The sequence below is a fragment of the Hippocampus bargibanti genome, linkage group LG12 (genome assembly GCF_051943395.1).
Source record: "Hippocampus bargibanti isolate YZ-2025 linkage group LG12, ASM5194339v1, whole genome shotgun sequence".
Lineage (NCBI taxonomy): Eukaryota > Metazoa > Chordata > Actinopteri > Syngnathiformes > Syngnathidae > Hippocampus > Hippocampus bargibanti.
Window position 1 is genome coordinate 8,195,496 of NC_142745.1, and position 17,426 is coordinate 8,212,921.

Sequence of the window (17,426 nt, forward strand, 5' to 3'; positions counted from 1 at the left end):
AATATCAGCCTCAAGCAGCAGTTCCATCCATTCGTTTTAATAAAGCATGACACAGACTCACATTCCAGTACTGGACATCATGTGACCAGAAGCAATCGGTACACATTTGTAAAAAATTAAATTTCCCATGGAAAATAATGGAAATCAAGCGAATTTTTTCTATCGTCAAAATATTAACAAAATCAATTTTTTTACAACTATACAAGCAATGTATTTTTACTACTTTCATTTTTTTTTCATCTACTCATCATCACTAGGGTCGCAGAAGTGCTCGAGCCTCTCCCAACTGACTTCAGGCAGGAGGTGAGGGACACCCTGAACTGGTTCCCAGCCAATCTTAGGCCACACACACATAATGTAATAATACTAGTTTTAAAGTCATTCAGTCAGTCAAAGATGAAAAAGTTTCTTCAGCTGTCATCTGTACTTCTTTGAAGGCGTCTGATGTTTCGCTCCTCATCCGAAAAGCTTCATCAGCAAACTCAAATTTTGCTGGTAGCTCTGGCCCTATATAAATGTCACTAATGTCCAGAGGTGGCAGTGCCAGTATAGTGCCAGTAGTGCCAGTATATACTGTGATATATATATATATATATATATATATATATATATATATATATATATATATATATATATATATATATATATATATATATATATATATATATATATTTTTTTTTAATTCCATACCTCTATCTAACCGATGAGGTTCTCTTTAAAAAAAATGTGTTTCACTTCCTTATTCTCCTGAGCTACTTCCCTTTTACTTGACAACGTCTACTCAGTGTAGCATGAGAGAAATAACCACAATGGTTTGAATTTATGGAACAAATGGTTTGGGCTCTTCTTGAAGAACTTTATAAGATGGAGGTTGGTTTATAGAAATGATTGCTTGGAGCTGCGACAGTCGAGGGCCTGACAGGTCAGTAGATGTTTACTCATACACAATGTGTCGAAAGTACTATTGCAATACACCACTCAAATATTTGATTGTCTTGTGTAGTCATGGTAAGTGATGGTTTGCTTCGTGGTGCTTCATTGAGATGATTTGTTCATTTTTTTACCGACATAGCTGCCGATTGGAAGTTCAAATCTTGACTTCCTGTGATTGCATGTACTTTGTGGTTTCTTAGGTTTTCAGTTACCTCCCATATTCCTTGAGTTAATTGAGTACGGACGGTTGGGTATGCTCTGTGAATTTATGAGCATCTCAAAATGTCAATTTATAGGTCATACGCTTAAGATGAACTCAATACAAATGAAAGTCGGCAAGGATGGTCTTTCTCAGAACATATTCGAGAAAATCCTTCCTGAAAACGCTACTGTCTTTGTAATTGCAATGGCAATGCATTTATGAACCCGCAGATGACATATATTCCGTAGAGCCATTTTAATAGCAGCACAAAATACATCTTGGGATGTTTTAGGTCAGTGGAAAAGAACACCCTACTGATTCGGTGAGTACTTTTGTTTTCTGCTGACTTTCAATTGGAATGTAACTTCGACCAGAACTTGTGATGGTTCACAAGACCATGAAGATGAAAGAACGGACAAGAGGGCGAATTCACAAATTCTTGATATTTACCGTATTTTTCGGTGTATAAGGTGCCATTAAAAGCCTTGATTTTCTTCCAAAGATGACCCTGCGTATAAGGTATGCCTTATAAGTGAAATAACATTGAATACTTTTCCATAAGGATCAAATAGAGAAATAAGAGAACCTGGTTCATCATAAATTAAAAAAAATGGATTTCAGTTCTCAACTATCAAATTCAAATTGTAAAATTCGGATTCAGTTTTTGAATGCATCGATTCAAATGAAACAATCCAAAGTCACTTTCTATACCATATTTTACGGTGTATAAGGGGCACCCAAAAGCCTTGATTTTCTTCAGAAGACGACCCTGCGCCTAATACACAGGTGTGCCTTATAGGTGAATTAAAATTGAGCCACAACAGGTCTCGCAACTACTGTCAGTATCCACCCACTCCATTTCCCCCTGTAGAAGAAGTTGTGCGTAACCCCGGCCTCGACTGTAGCACCTTATAATGTGGTGTGCCTTATACTTGGAAACCTTTTATATATTCTATTGTATTTGGAAAACTTTTTTCATTCATTGTGCGTGCGCCTTATAGTCAGGGGTGCCTTATATAGGGAAATAGTCTGAGAATAGGGGTGCGCCTGTGCCTGATTCTCCGGTACACCTTGTATACCGGAAAATATGGTACTTTAATTCAAGATAGTTGTATGACCAAAAATGTCCAATACTGTAGTTAAATGTTTTTTTGCTCACTTAGTGACTCAAAAAAACTTGTACATTTCTATATTTATAGTAAAGTCTCGTTATATCGATATCGGTTATATCGATAGTACTGCTTATTACGATACTATTTCTAGGAACGCAAGGAGAAAATTAACATGCCGCAGTATCAGATATATCGATAGTCCGGTTATATCGATATTTTTCCGACTCCCGAGAATATTGATATAACGAGACTTTACTGTATTTGCAAAACTTTATTAAGTAATTAAAGGTGCTACCTAAAGTCCAGGGTGCTTTATATATGGCAAAAGTTTGAAAATACATCAGTCATGGGGATTGCACGTTATATGCCAGTGTGCCATATACACTGGAAAATACAGTACTTTTATTGTTTTTTGTCACTTCCTGTGCTCCCCATATGTTTTGGCTTGTGTTTGTTCATCTGTTACTCTGTGTTAAAATCCTCATCCAACTAAACCATGTGATTCTACATCCGCAGACTGGTGACGTGTGATGGAGGCCGCATACAGAGAACTTTACCAGGAGTTTGTTCGCTTGAGATCTCTTTGCCTCAGGCAGGCGGCTCTATTGCATAGTCTCATGACAACTCTACAGACGCCAAAAGGTTCAGCAAAACAGTAAAAGAAAAAAAAAATCATCTCACTTACATCAAGATGACTCAGTAAAAGCATTTGTCTGCAGATGCTCCAAACGGAGCCTCGACTGCCGAGCGTATCCGAGAAATCCCGGCGCATTTCCAGGGAAATCCAATAAGCTCGCTCAACCCTGCAGTGAAGTGTGACGCCGCAAATGAGAAAGCATCACATCTCCTGACTGAAGCTATGTTCAAGTTCAGTGTGAATGTGCCTGAGGGCAAAGCACAACAAACTATGTCGTCAGGTGAGGACCCTGTGACGGCAAAGTTGTTCTGTGATCCTCCCAGTGGAGGCGGGACCCACCAGGAATCAAAGAGGGTAAATCAAACACATGGAGACACATGTTTTGTTCACACCAACACAGTTTCACATACAGTATTTACTTCTTTTTTTACCTCAGATGTCTCTGTCAGGCCCACAATTCCTTGGCTTCGAACCCCCAAGTCTTCCAGGTGGATTGCTGATATCTGACGTGGCTCTGCAGTCTTATGTGTGCGACTTCTGCCAGGCCGTTTTTCCGGGACACACAACCACCAGGGGGGACTTCCTGCAACACCTCCACAACCACGTCACATAGTTACTGGCGCCAAGAGCACGGCATGAAAGATTAGGTTGGATTTCCTCTCTATAAATCTGAACACCCCCCCTCCCCCCACCTCTGATCATGTGTTATTCAAAACATGGCAAAGGGATGCTCCAAACTGAACACAATTGAATTTGCAAAGGGGAAATTAAACTGTTTCCATTTTAACCATGTCATGCACAAATAATGATAACCTGGAACCCTTCGTGCTTTGTTTATTTTCGTTACAGTCTGCTGACATTTTTATTTTACTGTGCTTAGAACATCTTGTTTTTCTATCCTTTCACACACACTCCACCCCATCCCCTTTCAAATTGCTGCTGTGGACTGCAGATTTCCCCATTGTGGGACGAATAAAGGTTTTCTGATTCTGAGTCCGATCACATGAGAACCTGTCCACTGTAGTGCCTGCGGTTCCTAAAAAGGTTGAAACTATCATTAGGGGTTTAATGGGGGCGGACCTTTGAAGTATTTGGGTCAAATACAAACCTAATCAAAAACAGACAACTCAAGAAAAATCGTTTCCTTTAAAAACCATTGAAAAAAAACCTAAATGATCATATTTGACACACATTTTTAAAAATAAGCTATTTTAGCACCGAATAAATTAAACAGTGCAAACATGTTTGATTACCGAAGCGCTTTCTAAAGAAAAGTAATACAATTATTCTTTTTTTTTTCTGGGTTTGGAAATGCTATGTTGATTGATGCTGATGTGACAGATGTCCCACTATTTTTGTCCAAATGGCATTTGCTATTTTTTGCATTTGTGTGGAAACTCATCATTTTAACATTCTCAACTGTTATTCGAGCGTCAAGAGTTGAGAAATCAAATAAAAGTGGGTCTGAAGTACACGGACACAATAGAAAGGGAACAGACAGGAAACTCTAAGCAGCGTGATACTGTCACCCACTGCTGTTTTATAGATATTGCAACTGTTGGCTTGTGTCCCCCAAAAAAGAAAAAAAAAAAAACATTGTGTATTGTGGTTGTTTTAGTACAACAATAGTGTTTCCTAACATATATTGACTACCAGACATAACTTCAAATAAACAGTACAGTAAATTCCCAAAAACAGAATTCTGTCAAACGGAAATTCCTTAATCCAGGAAAAAAATCGTATATATTAATTTTTTTACCACTAAATTATCGCAAAAAGAACGATTCTCTACAGCGAAAATTCCGGAACACGGTTTTACAATCCATGCAAAATTGTGTAATTTCATGCTCGATATATGGGGAAAAAAATGTCAGTTCCGCCATTTTCCACCATTGGATCATAATTGGTGACGTAGTTGCGGCTACCTGAGCAGTGGCTGACGCGCAGTCGAACTGGAAATTTGAATCACGTGTGTTGGATCCGAGAGAGCTGAAAAACAGGCAGGACGGTGGCCCTCGAGGACCAAGTTTGGACAAAATCGTTTTTTAATACCTGGTGTCTAAACTATTCGGTTTTAGGTGTTCTAGCTTTTTTTCCTTTGTCTCACAAATCATAACCCATAGAAACACAGCTTACTTGTGTCGTCTACCACACAATGGAGGTGCAAGGTAATTTTTTTCACTATCCACCACTTGCACAGATACACAATGATGCAGATTATCTCTCATAGCAAGTGCACTGCTATGATGCATGCTTTCTTCGAATGTATCGGACTGAATATTACAGTACGCTGATCTTTAATGGACAACCAACGTCACTTTTTTGTTTCTTAACTGACATCAGAAAAACGTTTTATAGCGTCTAAAATACCCAAAACATGCAGTATGATATTTGTATTCAAATGCAAAACACCAATAAAAATGACTTAAAGTGGCCAAAATCTGCAAAAAAATTGAGCTGCGAAATGGGCATTTTCAGAAAGTCCCGCCCCCAGTTCGTGACGTCACGCCAAGACGTCTTGCATTGCTGAAAAATCAAAACAATGGCTTCAGATTCGGAGAATATGCTTTCTTGTTACACATCCAGTTATGCATATGATTCAAATAGTTCTGAAGAGGAAAGCATACATGTTTGCAATCGATTAAAGAATTTATTCCGTGTCATTTTGAGGCAAACGGACGGGGGGAATGTCACACCCAAAAATGGTGACCAGCTCCCGTGAGGAATGAATCAGTCCGTTTTCACAGGCTGATAAATTCCTTCCATGGAGCTTGGACGCCCTCTTCTGGCGGCTTTTGGGTGCAACAGAAGGTTTTCAGACAAATAGTACAGCAAAATACATTGACGTGATTGAAGGACTGCTACAATGTGTCTTTTTGTCGGTCAAGGGGGCGGGGTCCTAAAGTGACGTCACGTACGGATTCGTCACCAACTCAAAAACAAGACTTCCTGAATAGTCAGCGCGAGTCTTAAAACGTAAAATATAGGTATATGCGGTGGAATCTTTGTAAAATACGCTCAGTAGAAGTTATGTGAAGCCATTTTACAAATTATGGACACAACATGTCCGGAGACGTCGGTTGTCCTTTAAATGTTACGTAAATCTCAAATAGTAATGAGCCCCTGTAGGTTATTGGGATGGCAACACATTTTAAAACAAAACAAAAAAAACAAATGGTCACTGCGTGTGTGTTTGCAATCAAGCTCTCACTGGTCATCTGTCAGCTGCTTGGTGCTGTGTTGCTAAGGAGGGAACACCGAGGCTAAGAATAACCTCCGAGAAAGAAGGCGCTAATTAGCACTGCTGACAGCTGATTGATGACAGCATCTTTGTCTGCCTTCATTCTCACTTGTTCTTTCTTAATCACTGTCGGGAAAATGATTGAAATGTTTGTGGGTATGATTGTCTTCAAATGCAGTACATTCATAGTTTTGTTGTTTGCTTTCAAATTTCAAACTTGGGTTTGTGGCGTCAATTCCGTGTGGTGTGTGTAGGCGGGTTACATAGATGTTGGTGATTTTGTAGGAGAGGGCAGGCCGTTGGACCTGAGAGAGGGTGAGCTGACTTCAAAAATGGCCTGCTGGCTTTATCTTATGTCGCCTTTTCATCTATATTAAACTGTCGCCTCAGCCTCCCGTGACATACATTTTCTTGCGAAAATCAATCTTTTCGAATGAATCAGCTGGACTCTCGACTCAATTTTCCAAGCAATTACAAAAAATATGGAAATGGGGAGCTAGTCAGGAATGCTTATGGCAGGCTATGCAATGGATTTCTGGAACAAGTGGCATACCTGCCAGCCCATCTTTTCCATCAAAGATGTGAAATGTGCTTATATACAGTATATTCCTGTGTATAAGGTGCATCCAAAAGCCTTGATTTTCTTCAAAAGATGACCCTCCGCCGTATACGCAAGTGCGCCTTTTATGTGAAGTAATATTGAGGCACAACATGTCTCGCAACGACTGTCAGCAGCCACCGACTCAATTTCCCCCTGTAGGAGATTGGATTGGATTGGATATGCCTTTATTAGTCTCACAGTGGAGAAATTGATGAGTGGAGATGTAGTGCGTAATCCCAGCCTATGTTGTAGCACCTTATAATGTGGTGGGCCTTATATCTGGAATATTTTTAGATAGTTATATATTATATTTGGAAAACTTTTCATTCATTGAACGTGCACCTTATAGTCCAGTGCACCTTATATATGGAAAATGTTGGAAAATCCGCATTCATTGGGGAGTGCCTGATACTTCAGTGCGCCTTATACATCGGAAAATACAATAATTATCATTTTTTTTAATATAAAGTTAAATATAAGTTTCCAAATTACATGAAAAAATACAATCGTGTAATTCATATGATGGATAGGAATTTGTTAACTGTATGATAGAGATAGATTGACTACTCCAAATTGTCCCTAGGTGTGAGTGTGAGAGTGACTGTTGTACGTCTTTGTGTGCCCTGCGATTGGCTGGCAACCAATTCAGGGTGTCCCTCGCCTCGTGCCCGAAGACAGCTGAGATAGGCTCCAGCAACCCCCGCGACCCTAATGAGGAATAAGCGGTACGGAAAATGAGATGAGGTGAGATGAGATGATAGAGATTAGACAGAATAAGAAGTTATCATATTTAAAAGTTTCATGCTGTTATATGCTTAGTCAACACTTGTGACTCAATACACAATTGAAGCACAGACAACCTGAGGTCAATAAGGTCAACAGACACAGCAAGTTAAACTGTCATCTAGGAGATCTGGCCTTGCACAGAATTTAGGACTTGGGATACTCCTTAATCACCAAAGTTATTTACGACTTGAACATCCTGCACAGGAAGATCTCATTAGCCAGGTTCCAAATGTATCAGCTCATTGAAAAGACAATGTTTTATTGCTTACAGCTGTTGGGGCTCAGAACCTTCCAGGGTTGTGATATTCTAATCAAGAAAATTATGTTTTACTAATGTATCACTTAAATTTGCATATACTCTCAATGAATAGCTTCGCAGAGGGCTGCAGAATTCAGACGTCTGTCATGAATAGCTGCTTCTCCTGCCGGCAGTAGGGACAATCTTTCTGGTTCCGAGTCTTCGTCCACCGTGTCTGACTGTCATATCTCTGACACTGTACTTGTAGGACTGACTGGGCAAGTACCAAAGTAAATCTTTTATGATGGCAAGCGTTATGTCAAGGATGTTTTTGACTGTGTTTTATTTAATCACACACCACAGCATTCTTTAAGATTGGCAAATATGTTTCCAAGTTTATTGCAAGGGTGTTTCCATGTAAGGGCGTGAATGAGTCCTGATGGTATCATTGTGAGTCACGGCTCAGAGGAGAGCGTCATCACAATAAACAAGATGACAGCAGGAGTGTTGCTGGCACCTTAGCGCAGCTCCTGAAGCATTTTTCACGCAATAAACACAAGTGTGTATGTGTGTTGCAGTAAAGTACACTGCAGCCTGAGGAAATAAAAATGTAAAAAAAAAAAGAGAGCTACCTAATCTGTTGGCGAATTAATAACTGTCACTAATGCTCAAGAGACAAACAGGTGGAACGAATGCATAGCCCAGAGTGTATATGTCATGAAAAGTAAGATGCTGTTGTTTCCCAGCCAAAAATGCAACTGCTGTGTTTGTCAAACTTTTTTTGCTCAAGGGCCTCATTTGATTAGTAAATTGGGGCAAAAATACAGATTCATACCATGTTATTTGTAGAAGAGGAGAGGGGAAATAGTCATTCAAATGTTTACATGGAATATTATTTTTTTAAGTCATTCACTGCCATTGCCGAATTTATTCGGGAATTGAAAATATGACGTGGAGCGCCATTCCCGAATTTGTCCGGGTTTTGTTTTTTTTTTTCGTGCGGAGGGTGCCGATAAAGCGCTGGACAGACGTCTGGCAATGTTTTTTTTTCCCTTCCACAGCATTTGTCTTTGTACAGCCGCCCTCACTTGCACCTCATATTACTCCAGACCCATATAGCTTAAGAATCAACTCTTTTTTTCTGATGTAAGAAGAGAGTTTAAGGTTTCTAACACTGCATTGAATGTTTATGCGGTCCTAAAACTCAATATTCTGTGGGTCCTACAATTTGAGTGAAAATGACAAAAAAAAAAAAAAAACCCTGACACTGGAATGCACACAAATTTGCATGTCTGGCAGTGAATGAGTTAATAATCAAAACAAGCAGGGGACCAAATGTAGATGATGGCCCATACTTTGTCCACCGTTGCCTTCATGCATTCATTATATAAATGACAATTTGTCCTCTGTATTTTTGTTTTGAGTGCAGATTATTAAAAGAAAAACGCATAAAAAAGACAGGCTTCTTGGCAATTGCTCTCCATAACACACTGCCATAGTGTTATTTGAGATGTATCAAACCATGTTGCGATGTGTTTTTTTTTTCAACTGTGAAGTTATACTTTCAATCATAATTCTAAATGCAGTGCTAAGGACTTTTGTTCTGATGATGCATATTTGACTATTGTATACACATAAAACAATTGAAAGTAAATTGCAGCTGAACCAAAAATCTCCACCTGATGAAAATTAAACTATGACACAGATAATACACATAATGTGTCTATGTACTGACACTAAGGGAGGATGAAATGTATTTTTGTATGGCATAAAATGACAGTTATCAGGACTTCTTCAACTTTTTTCCTAATAATGATTATCAACAAAATGTTATACTATACATCACAGGTGTCAAAGTCAAGGCCCGGGGGCCAAATCCGGCCCGCCACATCATTTTTTTTTCAGGCCGCGAAAGCAAATCAAACTTGTTAAATTCCACGATGATTGCTAAAATCTGAGCCAAAATTTCATATTTTTGGATGTCAACCACAATAAAAGTCATTAGTCTTGACTTCAGAATGACTTCAGATTTGAAAATGAGTTATTCATTAATTTGCTGTGTGCTCTATATGTAATATTTGAAGGGATTTAAACATTCTAATGGGTTCCCCAAATTCATAACGGCCCTTGAGAGGAAACCATAACTACAATGTGGCCCGCGGCAAAAATGACTTTGACACCCCTGCTATACATGATACATGCTTGAAAATGTCCATGAAGTTTTTTTTCTATTTGGGAAGTTCAACCCAGTAGGGTTGATTTTCAAAGTTGTAGTGCCCCCTTGTGTGTTGGGGTGTGTCCAGGCAAGGCACCGCGAACATGCAACATGGCTGAGAATAAATAGATCCATTCAATTTGCAGAATGAAGGCTTTTTAATAACAAATTGTCCAATAACAGGTCCATAGAGTTTACTGCAGGAGAATATATATGATGATGATAATGAAGATGATGTTATCACCATTGGATGCTCTTCGTGTTAGCGGTGTCCTGAGCCTCAGTCCTTTGCAGGGTAGATCGGATACTATTTTATGGTTTGTTTGTTTTTTACTTCGCTCTGTGATTGATGGTGTCTTTGGTGACGTTTGGGCTAATACTCCGGGACACACTGATTGGACTCCGCTGCGGAATTTTGTTGATGTACTCTATGAAAAAAGCAATGAAGGAAAATAAACACATTTTTCACCAGTTTTTGGGTCCTTCCACATGATGACTTTCAAATAACCTACCAGCACAACTTCCACTAATGCGCATTATTGCCTCATGGTGACCTTTCAACTGTTTTCATGAGGTAGTAATATTCGGTGATGTAGTAACATGAGCCTGATGAAAAATGATTGGCACCTCATCAGTAATGCCTTCGTTTGCTAATTGGTTGTTTTTCTTTGGGCGTAGTGGTTTCTTTCTAATCAAATTAGAGGTAGAAGATGGGCAAAGAGAAAGGGCGGACGTTTTTTTCCCAACAGAACATTTTACTCATGTAATCCTATCAGATCATACTGAAATACATAATACACATGGCAAAATGTTTCTTAATTGTGGTGTTGATTCAATAATGGAACATTTGTTTGTAATTCAATTGAGATTTGTTTTAATTCAAATATAAACAAATAGGGAGTTGACTTTTAGTTTGCTTGCCATGCAATTCATATTTATGCTCTCTTATTATTTGCAGTGGCCCTAAAAGAACTCACACAAAACAGGTATTCTCCCCTACCACTTGAATGACTTTTTCCTCACTGAGAATCACTGAAGACCAACCAACATGCTGCAGGCAAACACTCGTCTAGTCCCTAAATGGAGATTTAAAGAATTACAGAAAAGTGCCTTAGTTTCTGATCTGATCCAGTATTGTATTTAATATGACTGGACAGCGTTAAAGGCTAAATATTAGTCACCGACACGAAGTGCTGCGTTTTAAAGTCTTTGTTTAGTTTTGGGGAATTCAACAAGAAACACCCCCACATAGAGAGTGAAGTCATCATAGTTCATGAATTGCATGATGTACATCTTGGCAACTGAATAGTGGAGAATGCAGCCTAAAAAAACAAATGAGAAATGTCAACAAACTACTTTGAAAATCTTACTGGACCCTTCGCACCCTGCCCACCACCTTTTCCAGCTACTCCCCTCAGGCAGGCGCTACCGATCCATGCGCACCAAATCCAGCAGACATTTAAACAGCTTCTTCCCCCAAGCCATTAACTCTTTGAACTCTTTCAACAGTAGCCAAAATGGAACTGTAAGTGTGCCACTTAGCATTTTTTTTGACAACGATACTAGTGCAGCGTGTTCTACCGGAAACAAATTCCTTGTGTGTCCTACATACTTGGCAATAAAGATGATTCTGATTCTGATTCTGATTCTGATTGTATTTTAAACAGTAAGTTGGGTAGTATACACTTATGCATCATCGAACAATTATGTCGGTGAGAAAAGAAGCATTTCATATAGAAACATACCAATAAATTATCCTGACATGATTGGGCCACAAAATATGAAAAGTTGTGAGAAATCATTTTCAGAGTAAGTAACCTGCAGTTTGGCAGGTGGAAGGCAAGAAGTGAGGCAGATTGATGTCAGTGATAAAACATATGTCACTTTTTTTATTATTTCCGTCATCCTTTTGGTTGTGGGAGAAATGAGGAATAAAAAAGACTGTGGCATTTCACAGCCCACAGGTTTTATTTTGGTGCTCTGTCGCTTGGTGAGTCAATGCAACGCCCCTCAATTACCTCCCACTCCATCGCCCCCGCAGCCCATCCTTCCCGCCCCTCTGCCCACGCTCCCAACGCTTTCTGATGTCAGTTGACGCTGAGGTGGCGGTGCCGCCGCTGCTGCTGCTGGTGGGGGTCTTATGCTGTCGCCAACGGAGTACTTCCTATAACTACCTCCCTCCTTCTTGTCTCCCTCCATACATACCCACTCATGTCTTGGTTCGGAATCCGTTTCCTCGCTTTGCCTATCACAACTAGCTTGGACACATCACTTCTTCCTTATAAGGGAGTGTGATGCCAGGAAGAGCCTTAAAGGACAACCGACGTCTCCGGACAAGTTGTGTCCATAATTTGTAAAATGGCTTCAAATGACTTCTACTGAGCGTATTTTACAAAGATTCCACCGCATATAGCTATATTTTACGTTTTAAGACCCGCTCTGAATATTCAGGAAGTCTTGTTTTTGAGTTGGTGACGAGTCCGTACGTGACGTCACTAAAGGACTGTCCTTTATTGGAGTTTTGCATTTGACTAAAAATATCATACTGCGTGTTTTGGGTATTTTAGATGCTATAAAAGTTTTTATGATGTCAGTTAAAAAACAAAAAAGTGACGTCGGTTGTCCTTTAAGACCTCCATGACAAAACAATAACAGTCTCTTTAAGTTGACTATCCGTCTGTTAGAATACCTCCTTGCAGTTTTAGTTTAGTCCGTTTTAATACGTTGGTGAGTAAAGATTAAAACGAACTTTTTTTAACTCACTGAAGTTGCTGATAGCATAGATTCGCAAAAAAAGCCAAGTCTCTGGTACTTGGCCTGCCACAGGAGGTGCTCCGACAGTTCTACATGGTAGTCATCAATTTAATCATGTGTTCTTCCATCACGGTTTGGTTCAAGGCCGCCACAAAAAAATTGACAAAATCTGACTTCAACAGACAGTCAAGACGGTGGGAAAAAAAATCAATGGACTGCAAAAACCAAGACAAGGGCACGGAAAATCCTAGTGGACCCTCCGCACCCTGCACACCACCTTTTCCAGCTACTCCCCTTAATGCCGATCGATGCGCACCCCCACCCCACAAGAAAAAACAAAATCGAAACAAATTCGGGAATGGCGCTCCATGTCATATTTTCAATTTCAGAATGAATTCAGGAATGGCAGTGAATGAGTTATGCAATGAATGGCAAATATGCATACTCTATAGTTTGGGTTGTTTTTTTTCACTTGCAAAGAGACGGGCAATCGTTTTAAAATCATCATTTATTCTGTAGGCAAAATCAAGCACGTAATAGTAAATTAAGATCTGGAAAGTCACCTGTGGAGTGAGTTCCGTCTGACTGTAATTTGACCCTGGCGGCTCGATCGTGTGACACCATACGAGCCAATCGCAGCCCTTCGTCCATGAGCGTTTGTTGCATGAGATGGCGACTCCAGGTGGACGGGTTGGAGCTGTCGGTGGCGTGACACGGCGAGGGCGACTGGTTGCATTGTGATTCTGACAGGACAGATGGTGAGATAAATCCTGATCATAGAGTTTTAACGACTGGAGGAAAATCTGATGTCGTCTTGAAGTGTTTACCGTGTGACACGCTGTCCGGACTTTCTGTCGATAAACTGTCATCATCGGCCCTGTGGTTTAAGGCCTCTGAGCTGTCCGCTCCGAGGAGTGACGACGTGCTCTCAGGTGCAGTCACCTGGAATTAAAAACAGATTTATTTATTGTTCAGAATTATTTTTTTATTTGTTTAGTCAATAATCAGTGATGTTATAATCAGAAGAACTCCCATAAGAGGGCTTTGTCAACTCACTTCAAACCTTGCTCTTTTCTGGGGCAGCACACTGTTCTCCACATTTGACCTGTGAGGGAATTGAACATCCAATTTTTGACGTTTACAATGCAGCTGTGTTCAGGATTAGTGTTCCATCCAATTCAAATGTTAATAATTCACATATTTTCCAAAACAAACCACTGGAACATCCCATCTAATGTGTGATCTGTATTTTAGACACAAACGTTCATTGTTTCACTGGATATAGTGGATAAACCAATGTCCATGTTTCCTATTAGAAAATCTACCGAATTATACTGTAAATAGACAGTGACTTTTTGGATTCTGACCTTTTTGATTTGTTCATTTATTTATTTAAAAAACCACTTGTTTGCCACTGAACTTTATACAACAGCGTCATATGTAGATTCTGCTGAAAATGTTTATCCAGTTGCGGTTTGAAACGAGACCATCGTTGTTTCATGTATGTATTTTAGTTAGCTAGTTAGCTAACTAATCTGCTAGTCAGCTAGTTAGTTAGCTAACTAGTTAGTCAGCTATCTGGTTAGTTGACTGAATAGAGAGCTGGATAACTAGTTAGTCAGCTAGCCGGTTAGTCGACTGACCAGAGAGCTAACGGGTTAGCTAGCTAGTTAGCCAGTTCAATGAGTGGTTAGTTAGTTAGTTAGTTAGTTAGTTAGTTAGTTAGTTAGTTAGTTAGTTAGTTAGTTAGTTAGTTAGTTAGTTAGTTAGTTGTGGTTATTTATTGATGCATGTGCAGACTTATATGCTCATTTGTTTGTTTGTTTGTTTGTTTGTTTGTTTTGGTCGTAGTGTGCTGTAAGTCTGATAAAATATGTACTTTGGCTCAATAAATGTTTTTGTTGCATCAGAAGCATTGGATATAATGGCTGAGTGTCACGATTTGCAAGATGGCGGTAGTGGTGGTGGACCCCAAAAAAAGCAGGCAGGAGAGAGGAGCAGGGTGTATTCGACAAACTGTATTCAATAAAGTCGGTAGGAACACGATCTCAAACAACAGTCATTAGAACAAAAAAGTCCAAAGTAGCAAACAAAACCATGAGTAACGAGTAATAGTATGTCAAGACGAAAAAAAATCTGACAGGTTCAAACAAACAATGACCAGGGAGTCCTTTTAACTACTACTGTATAAAATGACCAACACCTGTGCACCTACAGGCGTTTAAGACCCGCTGGTTATAAACCAAAATGTGACACTGAGAGTCTAACAGGCTTTTCTTACCTTGAATGCACGACAGTGGAAGTGTAGGCACATTTTCTCGCCACCTGCCGAGCCAAAGAGAAGAGTTCCACCCTCCTTAGTAAAAGGGCGTTGTCACGCATACAGAACTGGGCTGCGGCCTCGTTGATAATTAACTGAGGAGAGAAGAAAGATGGACGCTGTGACCAGGACAGAGTCAGGTGATTTGAAACATCTGCGCTCTTGGATTGTTTTACCTCATGCTGTGTGAGTAGTCTGCCTTCTCTGCGCCTGGAATCGAAGCGCCCGTAGATGAGGCTGTATTTGCGGATCTCCTCTTCCTTCTTCACATCCTGGGAGCCCATGTTGAAGATGTGGCCTACAGTCTTGGCGATCTTCTTATTTATCCTCAGCAGACTCTTCACCTCTGTCGGATCAGAGCGAGGCAGAGTCCTGAGGAGTCTCTCCACGCTTTCCGCCACCACCCGGCTTGTCTCGCCATCCAATTGTCCTCCGGGCCAGGCTGAAAGAGGGGTAGGGGCAGATGATGAGCTTGGAGATGTGGAGGGACCGGAAGGACCGGAGGGACCTTCGGGTGGGGTAAGTGGATCCTCTTCGATTGCTGGCGCTGAGGCCGATGTGCCGTTCCCATCTGGCTCTGGGTTGAGCCAGTGTGGGTCCATAGGGGACAGTTTTTCTCGGTAATGTGAATCTGGTGGCTGGGGAGAAGCCTGAGAGCAAGGGCTCCGGGGGCTCCCACTGTGCATGGGCGTAAGACAAGCCCGATCTTCCCGCTCACACGGCGACCCCGGCTGGCCGTTGCTCAGAGACTTCCTCTGTCCACCGGCAGATCCGCTCGGACCTGTACTGTCCACTTTAAACAGCGGGATCCCCCCGAGGGAGGGCAAGCCGGAGACCGGCTGGCTGAAAAGAGCCGGATTGGCCGCCCAGTCTCGAAGCGCCTTCTGTAGTCGACGCACATGCAGCGGCTTGGTGGCCATGCCGACCAGAGCCATAATCTCCAGGAACTCGTCCTCGGCTGCCTCGCAGAGCTGCTGGACGTCGTCGCCGCCCTGCTGGATGAAGGTTTCATAGTAGGCCAACAGGTTGGCCCTTTGCAGCACCCGATAAAGCTGCAGCTCCCCAAGTGTGCGTGGCAGAGACATGGCACGCTGCAGGCAAACAATGAGCACAAGTGAGAACCTGGACCAACCGACAACAGTTTAACATCTTCATTTAAATATGTTAATCGTTACTTTAAAAGCTGACTTATTTTACTGAAACCATTCAACAGAGGTGGCAAAAGTACTCACATTCTGTACGTAACTAAAATAATTACTGACTTGTGTGGAAACAAAAGCCTTGTAAAAGCAGGAGTACTAATCCAACACAAATTCTTACGGAAAAATGTACAGACTGTGAAAAACATAAAAGGATGAACTTTTTCTCTGTTTAAAGTTAAAAAAAGTCATATTAGCTAATGATACCAACTAAAAGACATAATTCACACGAAAATGATGATTTCAGAATACCAGAAGTCATTGGTTTGAATGACATAAGAAACAAAGCAGGCCTCAACATTCATAACAGTAAATAAGGCCATAAATATAGTTTAATTTACAACAGATTATTTTCTTACAGACAGTGGCGTTTCAGGTGTTAATTTACCTGACATGTTTCGGGAATATAGTTTTTCTTTTTTATTGTAAACGCTCCCTGCTTAACGTTCCTTCATATCACCTCTGTTTTTTTTTTCTCCTCGCAAGGCTCCAGAAGTTCAGTCAAACAAGATCTTAAGTACACTTCACTCCCTTTAAAAATTGTGAACTGTTGAAAAACAGTCCAAAGCGAGAGACTAAAAAGAGATATCAGCCTTTGAAATCCAGTGAGTAAACACACAAAGTCATCTGAAAAATAGTCAAGTGCAGATACATGATACCACTCAAGGATAGTAACTTTGTACTTTAAAAAAAAAACTTCCCACTACTGTTTATCAGTCACCTGCTCAAGAAAGTATTATTCACTCATCACTGCACTTACCTTCTTCAGGTCAGGAAAGAGAGCGAGGCTATTGAGAACCTACCGGTAGTCTCTCCAACAGCAGATGTCTCTTTATAAAAGAAAAAATAAATAAATCATCTCTAGATTTATCAAAACAAGAAGCCGGTACATGCATGTGCCATTGAATATGTTGCAACTGAACACCCTGATAAAAATGTACTGGCTGTACTTTCATGGTTCAAATGCAGTCTCTTACCTTGAAGCAATAGCGTCAGATTTGCGTAGTAAATCCCCTCAGCCCACAATGGCTCGTCTGAAATCACTGGCAGAAATCCTCCTCCGGCGCACCGTATTGGTCGCTGGCTGCCTCTCTTTCTCTCTCTCTGTCTGTGTGGGCTGGAGAATGACGGGGGCGGAATGCAACGCGCAATCTGACCGAAAAAGAGCCTTCCTCTCCCGGTAGAGAG

General features: G+C 40.7%; 2 protein-coding genes across 3 annotated transcripts; one reads left to right on the top strand and one right to left on the bottom strand.

Moving 5' to 3' along the window:
* The first annotated feature begins 766 nt into the window (after positions 1-766).
* Positions 767-4,562, top strand: LOC148890311 (uncharacterized). The gene is made up of 4 exons (XM_089010473.1): positions 767-922; positions 2,764-2,889; positions 2,967-3,238; positions 3,321-4,562. Exons 2-4 carry the CDS (start codon positions 2,778-2,780, stop codon positions 3,495-3,497), a joined length of 561 nt encoding a protein of 186 aa, XP_088866599.1. The 5' UTR covers positions 767-922; positions 2,764-2,777; the 3' UTR covers positions 3,498-4,562.
* A 5,542-nt stretch (positions 4,563-10,104) lies between these two features.
* Positions 10,105-17,367, bottom strand: nab2 (NGFI-A binding protein 2 (EGR1 binding protein 2)). Of its 2 annotated transcripts, XM_089011083.1 has the most exons (8): positions 17,216-17,365; positions 16,999-17,068; positions 15,216-16,130; positions 15,001-15,134; positions 13,776-13,824; positions 13,547-13,661; positions 13,283-13,462; positions 10,105-10,393 (listed from the first exon to the last, which is right to left on the bottom strand). In XM_089011083.1, exons 3-8 carry the CDS (start codon positions 16,122-16,124, stop codon positions 10,296-10,298), a joined length of 1,485 nt encoding a protein of 494 aa, XP_088867209.1. In that variant the 5' UTR covers positions 16,125-16,130; positions 16,999-17,068; positions 17,216-17,365; the 3' UTR covers positions 10,105-10,295. The 2 variants fall into 2 exon arrangements, with proteins under 2 accessions (XP_088867209.1, XP_088867208.1); XM_089011082.1 differs by having other exon boundaries at positions 15,001-16,130; positions 17,216-17,367.
* Between the last annotated feature and the right edge of the window lie 59 nt (positions 17,368-17,426).